The following is an 18,292-nucleotide window of genomic DNA, read 5'->3' on the forward strand; positions in this document are numbered from 1 at the left end:
CGCAGAGCGGCTCGGGCTTGGGGGGGCGGGGGCAGTTCCCCGCCTTTTGGGGCCCGGAGGAGGCCAGCGGTGTCACCTCGGAGGACTTGCCTGCGCCTCCCTCCTCCTCTGCCCTCCGCAGGGCGCGCACCTGGGCCGGTGCCATCCTGGGCGCCTGTTTACTGCGCCGGCCGCGCAGCCCATATTAGGCAGCGCCGGGGAGCCAGGCCCGCCGCCAGCCCGCTGCGCCCGCGGCCGCGCCCTGCAGACTGCGGAGCGCCTGACAGCCACCGGCCGCGGCCCTGCGGAGCCAGCGGGGCCCCCGTACCCAGTACCCCAGGCGTAAGTAACCGAGTGCGGGGACACGCGGGGCGGCTAAAGCCCCGTCTTGGTGTAGCGCTTCCCTTGCTTGCCCTGGGGCCAGCTCTGGCCTGCAGGGCTCAGCTCAGCAGTGGCCTCCTCCACAGACCACCTCCACCCAGCCAGGCCCTCCTCCCCTTTCCTGGCACATGATGCAGTTTGGTAGCCTTCGTGGTGCTGTCATTCTCTGAACTATGAACTACTTGGTCACGTGTACTCTGCGCTCCAGAAAGGTAGGAGCAAGCCAGCTCGCTCTGTTCCAGGTTGTCTTGCTAGAACCCTGAAGAGTGCAGGGCACTTTAGAAATTGTCCATAAACATTAATTATCCCTGGGCAACTCTCTTAACTGTAGAGCCAGGAATAGAATTGCCCTGCATTTCCTCCGCTCCTCCCCCCAGGATTCTTTAGCGGAACTAATGAGCCTTAAAGCATCTTAAAGCTCTTGAAAAAGTATAAAGCATGGTGAGAATGAAAAACATTGTGAACTCCTCAAGGAAAGAAGAAAGAAGCCTGTCTTATACTCCTGGCCTTTATTAAATGCCTACTGTGGGGATGATTATTCCTATTAAATGAATCAGGCATGTGTCCGTAGCAGTGCATCTAGGGTAGTGCACGTGATTAGACGTGCCATCTGAGGGGTGGCAACTGGCTACTCAAGTCCTGCACACTGTTGTTGTCATGGGAATTAAGGGCCCACTGTTGCCATATTGTCCATTGTTTTCTCTTTTTTTAAATATATTTTGTTGTTGTTGTTTTAAATATATTTTTATTGATTTCAGAGAGGAAAAGAGAGGGAGAGAGAGGGAGAAACATCAATGATGAGAGAGAATCATTGATTGGCTGCCTCCTGCACGCTCCCTGCTGGGGATCAAGCCTGCAACCCAGACATGTGCCCAGAATCAAACTCAAGACCCTTCAGTCCGCAGGCTGATGCTCCATCCACTGAGCCAAACTAGCTAGGGCTAAAAATATTTTTATTGATTTTCAGAGAGGAACTGAGAGGGAGAGAGTAAGAGAAGGATCGATGTGAGAGTGGAACATAGACCTAGCATGCCCCCTATGAGGGATTAAGCACAACCCAGTCATGTGCCCTGACTGGAGTCAGGTAGAATTGGGTTCAAGACTCAATTCTTGCACCTGTATAATGTGGCCATTTAATGAAAAAGGTAAACTCAGAAGAGTGTCTTAGTGTTGCTGCCTCCTATTATGGAGAAATGATGATAAGCAGAAGTTTCTATGGTTCTTTTACTTGACAGTGTAATAATAGAAAGTATAATAACATAACAAAAGTGGAATTTTGTAAAATATATAGTTGAAAGTACCTTACTTAAACTTTTCTCTATATTTTTACATATGCCACATATACTCATAAGGACTCTTGAGTGCCAGTAACAGCAATATCAGTTCAAACTAGCTTAAATAAGAAATGGAATGTCTTGTCCCTCAAAACTGAAAAATACAGATGTAAGGCATGTTTCAAACTCCATTGCTCTGGATTCTCTGCTTCTCCCCCATATTGCCCTGGTACTGGCTTATGACAATATGGCTGCAGCAGGTCCAGACCTCTCATCTGTATAGCACATGGACACCCTCCGCCATTGAACCAGAGACCTGAGCTACACTCCGATTAGGCCAATCTCAGATCTTACACTCAGCCCTGAACCAGTCACAGTGGTGAGGGAAATGGGAGTCAGTCACACCCCAATTTCACCAAATGAAGGCAAGTTGGCTGCTGGGGGAAAGTCATTTATAAGATATTATATATAATGTGTTTATAAGAAAACAAGCAGAAAATGTGCTAGTTACTGTTCCATTCTTAACCTCTCTTTGAAACTATTGCCATCTGTGTGTTTTGTTTTGTTTTAAATAGCCTTATTCCAAAATATTTGACAAGGATGGTTTGATTCTTGCTTTAAAGATATGAAATCTACCCAGCTGGTGTGGCTCAGTGGTTGAGCATTGACCTATGAACCAGGTCACCTATTAAGATCATAGTTCAATTCCCGATCAGGGCACATGCCTGGGTTTGGGGCTTGATCCTGGTGGGGGTGGGGGTGGGAGACGGAGCATGCAGGAGGCAGCCAATCAATGATTCTCTGTCATCATTGATGTTTCTGTCTCTCTATCCCTGTCCCTTCCTCCCTCTAAAGTCATTAAAAACATTTTTTTAAAAACAGATATGAAATCCTAAGGGTTTAGTCATATGATTTGGGTCTTCAGCAACTCACTTCTGTCCTAGCAACATCAAAATCAATGTTTTAAAAACAATGAGTCTGAATTGCAGCATATTAGATCTAGTGATTGTATTTGGAAGCGGCATTTGGCCTTCCAGCATTGTTAATGTTGACATCCTTTGAGGGAGTCTTGTACATCAATGCCATACAAAAATGTTTAAATATGTATTTTCTTACAAGAAAGCTCTGATGCTTTTCAACTTAACGTAACAACTATCATCTTAAAATTGATTGATGTTCTTATGTATAATGTAGCCTTCATAATATGATTTAGGCTAATCATAAGGTGTTATAGACGAGTTCAGAAATATAATGACCTCTTTTAACCTGCAAGTCCTTGCAAATAAAGTCTTAATCTCCTAATGAAATAAAACTGAGCTATTAACGCCAGAAAATCTGTCAAGAAGGGTTTTATTTCTATTTTAAGTATACAGATTCTGGCGAGTTGTTATAATTCCTTTTTATAGGTCTGATAGTTGCCATTATATAATTAAACATTCCTATCATGCTTAACACTTGTTTCCTGAAAAAAAACTTTAATTTAGCACTGAAAATAATGCCATGCCTTATTGAGATACACGAGATTTCTAACTCTTCACAGGATCACAGAGATGTAGAAAATGTATAAACTTTACAGCTGCAAATTTTGTGTTCCCTTTGTTGAAATTATCACCTCTCCTCCTTTCGTAACCTCTTAGTACTGACTTTTCTACCATTAACGTTTATTCTTATTGCATGCAACTTATAGCCAAGTACGAACTAGAAAGGGCAGCAGATATTTAAGATCCCCTCCTCATGTTAAGGTTACTCACTGTAAGAATGTCCTTCATAAATCAAAACTGGGCATTAACTTCCTTGAAACAGCCTGTTTCCATTTCCTTGGGGAAGATGAAGATGACACATCTAGCTTAGAGCCTTTTCATTAGACTAATGCTCTCTAAGTTGGGAAGTGGTGCCATCTCTGCCGCTATGAAACAGGGAACAAAGAAAAGCTGAGTAAGGAGGGAGGAGAGAGAAACCTGATGACTTTTTGCATTTCCTAAGTGTAGGATGATTTAGTTTAAGTTTCAAGAATTGTGAAGTCTCAAATCAGCAGATATTGGGTTGTGCTTTCCAAAGCATCTGTGTTGAATGTTTTGAGCAGAACTTTAGGGGACTTTTTTTTTCTTTCTTTCAACCATAACTGCCTGGCTCCTGTTGTGACTTTGTGAAGTGGCCGTGCTAACATCTGGGTGCATTTTGGGGAGGTGCACGTAACGTTTGAGGTGATGTTGCATCTCGTCAGAGAGAACGTTACCGCATGCCTCTGTACCCTCTGCCTGCAGGGAGGGCAGCTGTATTTGGTAACGGGAAGTGGAACTGCAGAATGTGCCCATCTTATCGCTCTGTCTTCATTCACCATGCCCCCCCTAGGAAAATCTCTGCTGCTGGTTAGCAAAATACAAATTTACTGTTTATCCAATTGACATTATTTTTAGGTCTGAAAAAGTAGATATCTTAAAGTTAAACTATTCTGTTTGGAATGAATAATACTTATTTATAAATACTTCTTTGAACTAATGCTGCATTTTTATGAGAGACTTTTTTCTTAGAGGAAAACTGCTTCTTTTTCTTTCCCTCAGGAATGTAATAAGACATCTCTGTTGCTCTGTGAGCAATCAGACATGCAAATAGCCCCTCAAGAATCAAGCTAATTTTAAAGAGGACTTACTTAGAAACACCAAAGAGGGTATCATGGAGTTCAGACTTGAGGGGAAAGAAAAATGCCAACATAGCTTGAATTTACTGAATAAAATTAAGAACATGAGAGAATTAGCAGAAATGGTAGATGTGGTCCTCATAGCGGAAGGAGAGACATTTCCTTGCCACAGATTGGTCCTGGCTGCCTTCAGTCCTTATTTCAAAGCTATGTTCACCTGTGGACTAATTGAATGTACTCAAAGAGAAGTCGTGCTCTATGACACCACAGCAGAAAGTGTGTCAGTGATATTAAATTATATGTACAGCGCGGCGCTGGAGATCAATAATTCCAACGTACAGACTGTAGCTATGGCTGCCTACTTTATGCAGATGGAAGAAGTCTTTAGTGTGTGTCAAAAATATATGATGGACCACATGGACGCCTTCAACTGTGTAGGTATCTATTATTTTGCAAAGCAGATTGGAGCTGAAGATTTATCTGATCAAGCCAAGAAATATTTATATCAGCACTTTGCGGAGGTGAGCTTACATGAAGAAATACTAGAACTTGAAGTGCACCAATTTCTGACTCTTATTAAATCCGATGACCTTAACGTTTCCAGAGAGGAGAGCATTCTGGACTTAGTTCTGAGATGGGTAAATCATAACCAAGAATTGCGCAAAGAGCATCTTGTTGAGCTTTTGAAGCAAGTCAGATTGGAACTTATAAATCCTTCTTTTTTAAGACAAGCCCTAAAGAGGAACACGATGCTCCTATGCGATGCAAATTGCATTGACATCATTCAAAACACATTCAAAGCCTTCAAGACACCCCAACCACACCCTCTAAATCTCCGTTATGGCATGGAGACGACTAGCCTTTTGCTTTGCATTGGCAACAATTCTTCGGGAATCAAGTCAAGACGTAGGAACTATGGGGATGCCAGTTTTTGTTATGATCCCGCGCAACGAAAGACCTACTTTATCTCCTCTCCCAAGTATGGGGAGGGTTTAGGAAGCGTGTGCACTGGTGTTGTCATGGAAAACAACGCTGTAATTGTGGCTGGAGAAGCAAGTGCCTCTAAACTCTCTAGACAAAAGAACAAGAATGTTGAAATCTATAGGTTTGTATCTAGCACTGTAGTTATGTTTGTTTTCATTATCTTGCTTTGACATGAACAACAGTGGCAGAAAGTACAACTGAAAGAATGATCACATCTTAAATATCATGTAGTCAAAATTATCCTGTAATTACACATTTTACATATATGTAAAACTCATCATTAAATCAATCACCCATACTTAAAAACTTTTCTCTCCATTTGTTAAAAACATATAGTTGAATTTGCATTAAGTTAAATGTACGTTGTGATTCCATTGTATATTTTCATTCTTTCCTTACTTATCAATATACTTTGTTTTTGAAGAGCGTGATATAACTTTTAACCAGAAGAAAACTTTATTTCTACTGACTCTCCTTTGAGCTGATTTATTTTAGTTCCTGCTTCAGAGTACTAATTTTTTTCTCAAACAAAAATTGCTAGTTATATGTCACTTTTCATTCTTATATATCATATAAGAATGAAATCCTTCTCATCCTTAATTTGTGGATCTTCCCAAAACCTCCAACAGTATAAAATGTTTGTAGCCCAAGTAAGAGTGCTTCAATCCGAGAACTGTAAGAGGAACAAGAATGTCTGCTAAGAAGTATCATATCACTTAGGTCTTGTATGTGAGGACACATACATCGGTTTACTGTTCATTCGGCAAGTATTCAGTGAGTATTCAGTTCCTACATCTAACTGGGTAAGTAATAAATATGCACATAGAATACATACTGGACAGTAAAGCTCTCCTTCAATATCTTTCCCCTCGCCGAAACCGGTTTGGCTCAGTGGATAGAGCGTCGGCTTGGGGACTGAAAGGTCCCAGGTTCGATTCCGGTCAAGGGCATGTACCCTGGTTGCAGGTACAACCCCAGTAGGGGGTGTGCAAGAGGCAGCTGATCGATGATTCTCTCTCTCTCATCGATGTTTCTAACTCTATTTCTCTCTCTCTTCTTCTCTGTATAAAATTAATAAAAAATATTTTTTTAAAAAAATATCTTTCCCCTCTCAGTACTCTCTTACCAGGGTTTGTTAAGACTTTTCCATCAGAAAGTAATTCTTCTGGACTGTGAAGTTTCGACAAAGAAAGAATCTTATCTTTCTGTCACCTCTTAGCATCCCATGTCTCAAGCTATAGACCTGCCCCTTTTTCACATTCATCCTTTGGAGATGAGCTTCATCCCCCCTAGTAGACAGAGGGAAGGGAATGCGGAGCCCTGGATAAGTGGCCTGGGCCTATGCGCCTTGTGGCAGGGCATGCCACGGAGCAGGAGCAGCCTTCTTCAGAATTACCAGGTAACAACTGAAGAGCCAGGATATCCATTCCTACTGGAGAGGAAGCGTTGGCCTCCCCAGCATGATTCTCATAGTTCCATGCCGCTTGTTCTATTTGGTCTTGGTTAGGTGCACTTCTTTCCACTTGAGAGCCTCTTGCTAAAAGTGCCTCAGGTTCTTTAAATAGCTCCTTTTCTTCCTGATCAAGATTGTCCACAAAACTGCCATCACAATTTTTAAAAAATTTATTGTTGACAGTATTACAGATGCCCCCATTGCCCAGCCCCAGCTCCACCCCAGGCCTTCCTTTCTGTGTGCATGGGCTATGCATATATGCATATGTGTTCTTTTAATAAATGTCCAATCCTATCAAAATGTGTTTCTGTTTTAGTCCTCAAACATCTTACCTCTTTACTTTTCTGAAAGCCTGCTTTCTTTCTTACAGCATCTGTCTATCTTATCTCTCTATCTTGAACTCAACCAGGTTCCCATCACCAACCAGTTCCTCCACATGGGTCAGAATTAGGGTAAAAATATCAGTTACCCTCTTCATTTCCTTCAATAATGAAATTGTCAGCAAGGCAAATAATGAAATTATCAGAAGCACTGCTTTGGGTTTAAATGATACTTTCAGCAGTTGTCTGAATAATTAAAATCTTACAGCACTTCTGAAAGTCACTTTAGTGCCAATTTTGTGAAATGTATGAGAAATCAATTGTGGTATATTCCTGCTATATTATCCCTGTTTCTTAACCCTTTTATATTTTTCCAGATGCTCTTCAATTTGTTTGCACTCTGTACTTCATAGATTTTCATGCAGATATATATTTTTTTTTTACTAAAAAAGAAAATAGATTCATACTCTAGTGACTAGAGTCTAGTCAGTCATTTCTTTTCAAAAACATATACCTTTCCTTCTCCTTTACTTATTTCCCATACTTTGATATGGGAGGTTGTGTATTGTTTTTAGACTGCCAACCTCTGAGAACATTGAATGTTTTGTCACTATTATTTCCTTTTTTATGTATTACCCATTTTTTCTTAATAAATTTTAGTATTTTTTTAATTTTTATGATTTTATTTGAGCCAAAACTGATAATTGCTAGGAAGCAAGATCTCAATCTTCCCAAATTTTACAGTTTTTTCTGGGCATTTTTTCTCTCCATTCCCAGTTCAAAATGTTAAAAATCAAATTAGCAAGTTGCCCAGCAAACATGTACATCCCAACCTTCACGGGATGTTTTCTTGAATCACGTCTCAGCAAACTGAAACGCATTTTTTAGTTCTTCATGTATATTCATTCATTGGCTTTACTTTAGTAGCCCCCCTTTTTCTTATAAAATCCAGTACAATTTAAAATGGTTGGCGGGGGAGGGGGGGAGGGGGGAGATATCTGTAATACTATCAACAATAAAAAGTATGTTAAAAACAATAAAATAAAATAGTGATTCCCCTGTGATGCTAGGGGCTCTGGTTTCCTACCTAAAATTTCATAGAAGACAGCCATCATGAGGTTTGATAAATGTCTGTGCTCAGTTTGGACAAGCCAGCCATACTCTCTAGGAAAGGAGTATAAACTTCCAACTTCTTGGTCAAGCCTAAAGTAAAAAGTCATTTCTGAGGGAAATGAAAGAGTTGACCTTAAACAATAGAGAAAAACTCCTATCAAATTGACATTTGATCATATTTATATATGATCAAATGTCAATGTTTGAAGCAAAATCAGTAGTCCATACCTTAAAATTGTACTCCATATAGAACACACACATAAATTTTTCTTTGTTTCCAAACAGAACAACTTTTTTTCTTATTTTCTATATTTTATATTTTTTATTGTTTTGTTTTGTTTTAGCTTTGAATACATTCTGGATTTTCTAGGACAGATCTAATATCACACATTTTATCCCACTGTCCCCATAAGTACTTTTGTCCTTAGACCGTCCCAAATCAAGTTTGACTTACCACTATCAAGAGGCATGACAAAGGATAGCCACAAACTCATATATTCAGTGACTATAAAATGTTACACACACGCACACACACACAGATAATAATTTAAAGTGTTGGACTTCTGGAGGAATTGAGAGATCATTTATCCTAATCATTTATTTCCCAAGATTCTTCTCAGGCTGACATAATTATTCATGGAAAAAATTACTGAAATTATCATATCTAAGGGATTAAAATAGATGTTAAATGCCCAACAGACGCCTGCAGGCGGATTTCCATACACCTCCAGGAGCTCTTGATGCTGTTCTAAGCCAGTTAGAACTGCAAGAACAATCTAAGTCTACACATCCTACATCGTCTCATTAGAAGTCATTGAATGGAGATATTTTCAGATTCTCTGCTCTAAAACTCATTTCTTTAATGTAGTATTAAACTGAAACTTCTATCCCACAGAAGAGACTTTTTTGTGTTTATTTTTACTTCTTATTCTCTTATGGCAAAGTTACAAATGATTTGCTGAAAGACAATTTCCTGTTGTCTGAGTGTTAATCCTCATCAGAAAATATTTTTACATTGATTTTTAGAGAGATTTGAAGGTAGGGGAGAGACAGAGAAAGAGAAACACCGATGTGAGAGAGACACACATCGATTGGTTGCCTCCTGCAAGCTCCCCCACCAGGGTCGGGTGTTGAGCCTACAACTGAGGTAGGTGCCCTTGACCAGAATAGAACCCGTGATCCTTCGGTCTGCAGGCCTACACTCTATCCACTGAGCCAAACTGGCGAGGCCTCCTATTGTTCTTGATTTTCTTCCCCAGTCTTAGGAAATGAAGGCTAGTCTTGGATATTCTGTACTTTTTTAATATATTATTTTTCCTAAAATTCTGCAGGTAGGTGTGGTTGTTTCGATGCACATTATATTTTGTTCATCAGTCCTTGCAAAAAAAAAAAAAAAAAAAAAAAGCAAAGCAAAAAACCTGTATGACTATCTTAAATTGATTTTTTCCCCTTTCCAATTAGAAGAACTAAATCATATTATCTTAGTTGGAAAAGAAACTTAAGTGTGTTTCTTGGGTAGTTGTTTTCATGTTGACTCTAATCCTGACTTCTCGCTCTGTTGATTTACAGGTATCACGATCGAGGAAACCAGTTTTGGGAGAAGTTATGCACAGCTGAATTTCGGGAGCTCTATGCTCTGGGCACTGTCCACAATGACCTCTATGTTATAGGAGGACAGATGAAAATTAAAAACCAGTACCTTATCACAAACTGTGTTGATAAGTACTCTGTAGAACGGGACAGTTGGAAAAGGGTGGCCCCCCTTCCACTCCCATTGGCATGTCATGCTGTAGTGACAGTGAACAACAACCTTTATGTGATTGGCGGCTGGACCCCTCAGGTTAAGACATTTCCTATGTCCCAATTGGCATGGCTATGCTGAGTCTGGCTGCTATATTGGAAAATGTTGTGGCTGTTGTATACTAAAGGAGTATGACTTACTTTTTTTATAAAATATTTTTATTTTTCTAGAAAACTGAACTTAAGATTTTAAGTGTTAAAGCAGTTTAGGAGAGTGAATTTTTAAAATGTGTTATTCACTGGTTTGGCTCAGCGGTAGAGCGTCAGTCTGTGGACTGAAAGGTCCTGGGTTCGATTCCAGTCAAGGGCATGTACATTGGTTGCGGGCACATCCCCAGTGGGGGGTGTGCAGGAGGCAGCTGGTTGATGTTTCTCTCTCATCGATATTTCTCTCTATCTCTCTCCCTTCCTCTCTGTGAAAAATCAATAAAATATATTAAAAAATAAAATAAAATGTGTTATTCATAGACATGACTTAATTCAGTATTCATGCTGTATTCTTTTTTTAAAAAAAACAAAAACATATTTTTATTGATTTCAGAGACGAAAGGAGAGGGAGAGAGAGAAACATCAATGATGAGAAAGAATTATTGATTGGTTGTCTTCTGCACATCCCACACTGGGGATTGAGCCCGCAACCCAGGCATGTGCCCTAACTGAGAATCGAACCGTGACCTCCTGGCTTATAGTTCCACACTCACCACTGAGCCATACTGGCTGGGCTCATGCTGTATTCTTCATGATGCTTCTCATCTTTCTAATAATGAAAGATGCTTATGTTGAGGGATTATCTGTGGGGAGCATCTAAGGAGGAGGCAGAGAAACTGGGTCCTCATTCCAGTACTGTCTGCATAACTGCTGTGTGATATGAGGCAGGAACATTTTAAAGGTCTTTTCCACATTAAAAATTCCTACTCTAAGAGGGAAACCAGAATGCTCATTTCCACCAAATATACTGTGATTTTAAACACTTTGTGCCTTTGCTGGGCATCAGCTGATGGAGAAATCAGAATACTGTTTGTATTGAAGCCCCATGAAATGCTGGCAACCCAAAATTGGAAAGTCAATAGAGTGTGACCGCAGTGGTCGGTCCTTTATCTTCTCTTGGGTGTTCCTCGCAGTGCCTGTGGCTCTCACAGGAGTATCATATCCCTCCAGCTGCCTTTTACCCTGGCGATCTAGTCTTCCTAATGAAATAAATCTTACGAACTCCTTGTCCACCCACATAACGTAATTGAATTTATTTTTGCCTATATAATTTATTTCTCCATATTTGCTTCACGATAAAACTGATGCTTTGCATTTATTTCATAAGCTTGGACTTTGCCATGCACATAGAATATCATGCTCATTTTAAAAACTTAAGCTTTACGTTTTAAATTTCATGCTCTGTATCAAAAAGACATACGGGTTTCATCACAGCTGATACCTGACAAGTTATCTGTAATTACGTTTTTTCATAACTATTCATTACATTGTTTATTTTCCATGAATAAGCTCAAAAAAAGACAACTTAGAAGCTTTTCTTTACTTTTCTTTCACTATATTGGAGATTAAATGCATTAAAGGAAATACATTAGAAGGAAAATTTTAAGAATAAAATTAATATTTAATCATTTATATTATCTTTGAACAAATGGCATGTGAATATTTGTTACATAACAGAAGCTTTTGCTAGTCTGTACCTAATACTATACATTAAATTGCAAGGTAACAAGGGTTTGTGATTGTAACCATAGTGATCATAACTCTTGATGCATTTAAAGTAATTAAAATTAATTGCACACAACTTTCACAAATACGGCAATTATTTCTGTGTTGAACACCTGCATTCTAAACAAAAAACAGAAGACACTTAGCATCCTTAGCCTGAAGTCATAGAAGTTCCTGGCATGTTATAAAAAAAATTACTTCACCTGAAGCTTATGAGAAGACACATCTGTGTAAGAATAAACAGTCATTCAAGTTGTACTATCTCTAGTCAATAAAAAAAATAGATGTAAATAAAATAAAATAAACTGCAAATAATTTATATTAATCCATATATTTTGAAAATGAATTCAGACCATTCCTATAAAGGTCATAATTATGGGGTTTAAACTATAAAGTTTTTGTAATTTTGTTCAACTTTAGAAATGTATTATAAGTAAAAATACCTTATAAAGTTTTAAAAATTGGGATCTCACTTATATTAAAATCCACCACTATAAAGTTTGGCAAAATAAAATTATACTTTAAATACTGCTTTAAAAAGCTTGGTTTCATTTTTAAGATGTTGCTTTTTTAAAAAGTGCTGTATTTTATTGTCTTATCTTTTTTAAAATATATATTTTTATTGATTTCAGAGAGGAAGGGGAAGGGAGAGAGAGATTGAAACATCCATGATGAGAGAGAATCATTGACTGGCTGCCTCCTGCACACCCACGCCCCTTTACTGGGGATTGAACCCAGGACCCTTCAGTCCACAGGTCGATTTTCTATCCATTTAGCCAAACCAGCTAGGGCTGTCTTATCTTTTTTAATACTGTATTTTATTGTTCTACTCCTAGATCATGGATGATTTGCTGTAACCCAATGCCTTAACCCCATTGTTACAGAATAGAAATTCCTCTGATATTAACATGTACTTATAACCCCATACATATCATGAGATATGTATGTGTTGGAGAGTTTCAGTCGCTACACTTAACTTCTGTCTTTTGGCTATTTGATTTGATTAATTGCATTTATGTACTCACAGAGATCTTTAAATGGTGTATTATTATATTGGTTGTCATATCTCATGCAGATAGATCTTCCTGATGAAGAACCTGATCGATTAAGCAACAAACTGTTGCAGTATGACCCCAGGCAAGATCAATGGACAGAGCGGGCGCCCATGAAGTACTCAAAGTATCGATTCAGTACAGCTGTAGTCAACAGTGAGATTTACGTCTTAGGTAAGAAGAAGCAGATTGCTAAAAGAATGTAACGACTTTTTCCCCCTCAGCAGTTTGCCTCAGTTAAAACAAAATATTCTCCCTTCCTTTTGCATTCCAGTTCAAATATGTACCTACTGTAATGAGTCAACATTTTTCTTTTATTTCTTGTTTTCTAGAGCATAGTCAGACAACAGTAAATGAAAATCCATTGACTTATTGAATGCAAAATTGTTTTTATGGAATTTTTAAGTCCCTTGGGATGTAAGACTAGTAGTGATACATCCTTATATATATACTACCAGGAAAAAGGAGAAACAATTGTAATAATCTGAGCAATAAAGATTTATTAAATTAAAAAATACATTTTATTGATTTTTTACAGAGAGAAGGGGAGAGGGATAGAGAGTTAGAAACCATAGATCAGCTATCTCTTGCACACCCCCTATTGGGTATGTGAATGCAACCAAGGTGCATGCCCTTGACCATTGTAGAATCAAACTTGGGACCTTTCAGTCCGCAGGCTGCAGGCCGTCACTCTATCCACTGAGCCAAACTGCTTAGGGTGAAAATGAGACTTTTAATAACATTCTTAAGAGTTGGCGTCCATGGTAGGCACACACATGAGGCAGGGAACATAGCCTATTTACTTAGTTCCTCCTCCGGTTCCTCATTGGCTGCATCCTATGAGACCACCTGGTTCCTCATACTTCGCCTAGGTCTTGCTCTCTTCCATTGGGCCATTAAAATTTGGGGCTGAGGCCTTTCTAGCTGCCTCCACCTTCCTTTGTTTAGGGGAATCTTTCTGGAAAGTGCGTTATGGGCCTCGTGCACAGCTCTCATACCCCCTTCCCGCTCCCCACATCCTGTTTGCTCTGGGGAAATTCAGTAACCGCCTTGCCACATGCTGTTTCTTTTCCTTTTTGTTTCTTTTCTATGAAGATGAATCAGAGGCATGTTTCTTACACACAGTTAACTAATAATTTAATCTTTGCAACAATTTATGAGATTGGTATTATTATTCTTAACTTATAGATGAGAGCATTGAGGCTTAGAGAAATTATATTGCCCAAAGTTGTCCAGCTAGTAAGTGGTGACATAGGCATATGAACCAGGGTCTGTCTGTTTCCAAAAAGCCTGCATGCTTTTCCCGTGACACATGTGAGCCTACAACAGAAAATATATTTCCTAAAGCTTGTTTCTAAAGCTTATTTAGCAATGTAAGCCGCTTTAGGAGCCTGTCAGAATGATTACAAAATCCCCCCCTCTCTCTTCTGGATGCTTGCTACCTGAAGTAACCCTCCAGTCAGAAGGGCATCAAAACAGCACCAGAGTCTTCAAGGCACTGTGGATGGCAAGTCCTTGGAGCCAGTCAGAACAGGACAGCTTCTCCCCTGCCCTCAGCCAGCTCCCTGCCAGGTTTTTCATGGGGATAGATTTCCCCAACACCTCACAGAAGGGACAGACTCTAAAACAGCCAAACACGAGAAGAGCGGGTCTTTATCTCTATAGAAATGATAAAGAGAAGGAGGCCTAGTCTCTTTCATAACCCATCACACACACCAGGAAAACACTAAGGTATACATTTAGCATTTGAAGTCCATTTGGGTATGACTTTAAAAGGTAATTTCTATTCATTACTCTGTTCTGGAATAAAATCAGGCTCCGGTCCTGATAGCATATTAATTAAAGATGTGGAGTTTCTCATTAAAATTCTAAAGACATGCTGATCCTACCCTAGGATTCTTCTCATCAAGAGAGTTCTCTTGTAGTGCTGGTGCTGACTTATTAACAGAGATCATGCTTTTATTTGATTATTTATCTAATCAGGATTCACCTCCAGTTTTAGCTCATTAAGTCTGCTGTTAATAATCTTGCTGAAAGTGTACTTGACTGTGGAATTATATCCAAGTGAGAGAGAATGTGTTCAGATATTAATGGTCAGAACAAGGACAGAACGCCTTATAAGCCCATGTTGCCCTGGAGTAGAGCATGTGAACCATCTACCAACCAAATAAAAAGGGCACATATTTAGCCCTGGCTGGGTGGCTCAGCTGATTGGAACATAGTTCCATATACCAAAAGGTTGCAGGTACAATTCCTGGTCAGGGTACATACATAGGTTTGATCCCAGTCAATGTGTGTATGGGAGGCAACAGATTGATGTTTCTCTCTCTCTCCCTTCCTCTCTCTCTAAAAAGCAATAAAAACATATCTGCAGGTGAATATTTAAAAAAAAAAAAAAAAAAAGAAGGCACATATATAAAAGGTTGGTTTTGTAGAGTAAGGGCTGACAATATATTTAAATACACTCAGTAACAGAGAAATAAAATGACAAGCATTCTAATTAGCCAAAAACCAAGAGATTAATGCCCATTCTTTGTATGCATTATGTTGGAGGAGCTTTTCTAATGGGCTTTTATGTGAAGCTTCTGAGTGCATTCAGAATGTTGGTGCTCAGTGTTTGTGGCCTAGCTTCCAGGAACTTGTATGGTGGCTGTAATATGAACAGCAGAGCTCTGCAGTTCACCAAGGAAAGCATGTCCCTTCCTTGGAAACACTGCGGCTCAGACTTGGCACTAAAATGCGCTAAATTATTTATCCAGCAAGATAAGAGAGAAAGTAGCTAAAAGCTTCCTGAGTTTTTAGCCTCCGTCCCTAAATTCATATTGAGATGGGAAACAGACCACCCTCCATCAGCAAAGAGAAAAAAAAGATTTCCTCCAGAGTCCTCTTCCATCACCGTTTATACCTGGCGTAAGTCCCAACCATGGCGACCATCAGCTGTTCCCGGCAGCCTTGGGTTCGTTGAGTACTGAATGGCAGGCACTGTGAGATCTAAGATGTGTAAAAAGTGGCCTCTGCCTTGAATGAGCTTACAAATACATCCGCTTGGACAGACTGAGAGAAAGCATAGGAAAAGTTACGTTCCTCATTCATCACAGATGTCAGGTACAGAGGATGCAGTACTGAAGAAAGATAAAAAATGCAGATGATGATGCAAATACATCTGACTAGCGCAATGATAGATGAAAGGTGTTAAGTAACAGTGTTCAGTAAGCGCCATGAGATCAGAGCAGTTCTTAGTTTAGGCTTTGATACTGCTATAAACAACACAGCCAAGCACCAAGGACTCTTCTAAGACTCTCTACAGGAAAGAGAGCTACTTTCACCTGAGGCCAGCACTTTAAAGCCATTTTGTTGTTGTTGTTAATCCTCACCCAAGGATATTCTTCTCCCACTTATTTTCTTAGAAAGAGTGGAAGGGAAGGAGGGAGGAGGATGAGGAAGAGAGAGGCAGACAGACAGACATCACTGTGAGAGAGATACATCCATCAGTTGCCTCCTGCACACACCCCAACAAGGGTGGGGCTCCTGATACATACCCTAGACTGAGCATTGAACCTGCAACCCCCTGCTCCATGGACTGGTGCTCTAACCACTGAACCAAAATGGCCAGGCCCCCCAGTAGATCAGGGGTATCAGATTGGGTATGCATGGAATGAGGTCACTGATGAGAAGAGTGTCTGCAAGTGCAGGAGTCTCTCCTTCAAGGAATTCACCTGTCTCAGGAGCCACATTTCAGGTCAGGAAATATGGTCGTGACATTTAAGAACTTTCACTGTGGGACTTCGGAGGAAAGAACAAAAATGGTGGCCTACAAACTTGTATTATTATTACAGTCCATTGGAAATTCTTACACAAGTACTTTTCTCAGAGAGGGTTGTACTGAAAGTCATACTTATGTACGTGCTATTTCTGTTACTTGTTATAGTCTCTGGACTTCTGAGTCTAATTGTACCTCTTTTAAGGTACCTGCCATGATAACCTCCATTTATTTGCATACATGGCTCTTTCCAGCCCAATAATTTCCTTTTTTAATATTTTCTTTTTTATTTATGAATGATAACATAAATGGTAACTTTTGTAAAATAAAACATTATTTGGATGAGTTCCTACTAATGATATATAAATTCTAATTGAATAAAAAAGAAGACCTTCACATCAAATGATGTCATGTGAGGGGAGTAATAACAATATTAGTCATTATTATTTAATGAACATGTATCATACTTCTCCATGGTGCTTATTCTTTGCATTTATTTATTTGCTTTTAAAAAATTTATTCTTCATAGCAACCCTATTAAGTGGGTAGTATGTGTAATTGTTAATGGCGTATAGATAAGTGACAGCCCATTAATTTCTTAGTGTCAAGAAAGATGCCTTATTCATCTTTCTAAACTCCTTATCACTTAGCACATTGCTGTTCATATATTAGGCAATTAGAAATTTCTTTTGAATGAACTGTATTATCCAAAAGTGGAAGATACACTGGGCATTTGGGTTTGGGCCTTCTTTTTATCCCAAACCTTAAATTTACCAAATAATGGCATTTCCTAATAGGGAAATTAAGAGAATTCATGCAACTTAAGAAGAAAGGAAAAGGCTTGCAATGAGGAATGGAAAAGACACACCCCTAGCCTGCAAGATTGGTGAAATCATTGCTAATGATCAACAGGAAAGCAGATGCTGGTCAAGTCACCCTCACATTCAAACCTGGAGTTCTTTTTTTTTTTTTTTTTAACATATCTATTTTTATTGATTTCAGAGAGTAAGGGAAGGGAGAGAGAGATAGAAGCATCAATGATGAAAGAGAATCATTCATCGTCTGCCTCCTGCACAAAGCCAATACCCTGAGCATGTGCCCCGACCAGGAATGGAACCTTGACTTCCTGGATCATAGGTCGACGCTCATCACTGGAGTTCCTGTTCTAAAGGGAGTGCTCATTGTGTCAGCCAATGTTGGATATTAGAGCATAAAGCCTGCAATACAATCAGTCTCATGCATAAGAACAAGCAGATGGAACACTATGAATAAAAATGACTTTAAATTTGGCTATGGAATACCTAGTTGATATCACTATTGCTTAGAAGTAACATCAGGCAACTCACAAATTTCTGATACAAACCATAGCAGGAAGGGAGTGCTATCCATATTGAAGTGTTTGTTCTTAGCTAACTCATTTCTGTGTATCATTCTCTACAGGTGGCATTGGCTGCGTGGGTCGAGACAAGGGCCAGGTTCGAAAGTGTCTGGATGTGGTGGAGATATATAACCCTGATGGGAACTTCTGGAGAGAGGGCCCACCTATGCCAAGTGCCATGCTTTCTCTTCGAACCAATTCTACCAATGCCGGAGCAGTGGATGGGAAGCTCTACGTCTGCGGAGGATTCCATGGAGCAGGTACTGATATATTTTTAAATGTTGTATAACCTCCTGTGTTGATGATTGGGCTTCTTAACTGACCCAGTCACCAAAGAATAATCCTAAGAGCAATATGAGCACTGGCAAAAGCATGAATTTTAGTGTTCAGTGACCTTGAGCAACTCACTGAACCTTTGAACTTGAGTTTTCACGTCTACAAAATGGA

The 18,292-nt window shown here is 39.5% G+C and overlaps 1 protein-coding gene across 2 annotated transcripts in view; it reads left to right on the top strand.

The window, feature by feature from the left end:
- The first annotated feature begins 219 nt into the window (after positions 1–219).
- The window catches only part of KBTBD12 (kelch repeat and BTB domain containing 12), a 30,091-nt gene continuing 12,018 nt past the window's right edge, over positions 220–18,292 (top strand). For both annotated transcript variants that reach the window (XM_084886929.1, XM_084886930.1), the window contains exons 1-5: positions 220–321; positions 4,196–5,377; positions 9,712–9,982; positions 12,731–12,881; positions 17,908–18,105. In XM_084886929.1, the coding sequence (XP_084743055.1) occupies positions 4,308–5,377; positions 9,712–9,982; positions 12,731–12,881; positions 17,908–18,105 (1,690 nt within the window). In that variant the 5' untranslated portion in view covers positions 220–321; positions 4,196–4,307. The remainder of the gene's footprint in view (positions 322–4,195; positions 5,378–9,711; positions 9,983–12,730; positions 12,882–17,907; positions 18,106–18,292) is intronic.

The sequence above is a fragment of the Pipistrellus hanaki genome (genome assembly GCF_964339955.1).
Source record: "Pipistrellus hanaki genome assembly, chromosome: 6".
NCBI classification, from domain to species: domain Eukaryota; kingdom Metazoa; phylum Chordata; class Mammalia; order Chiroptera; family Vespertilionidae; genus Pipistrellus; species Pipistrellus hanaki.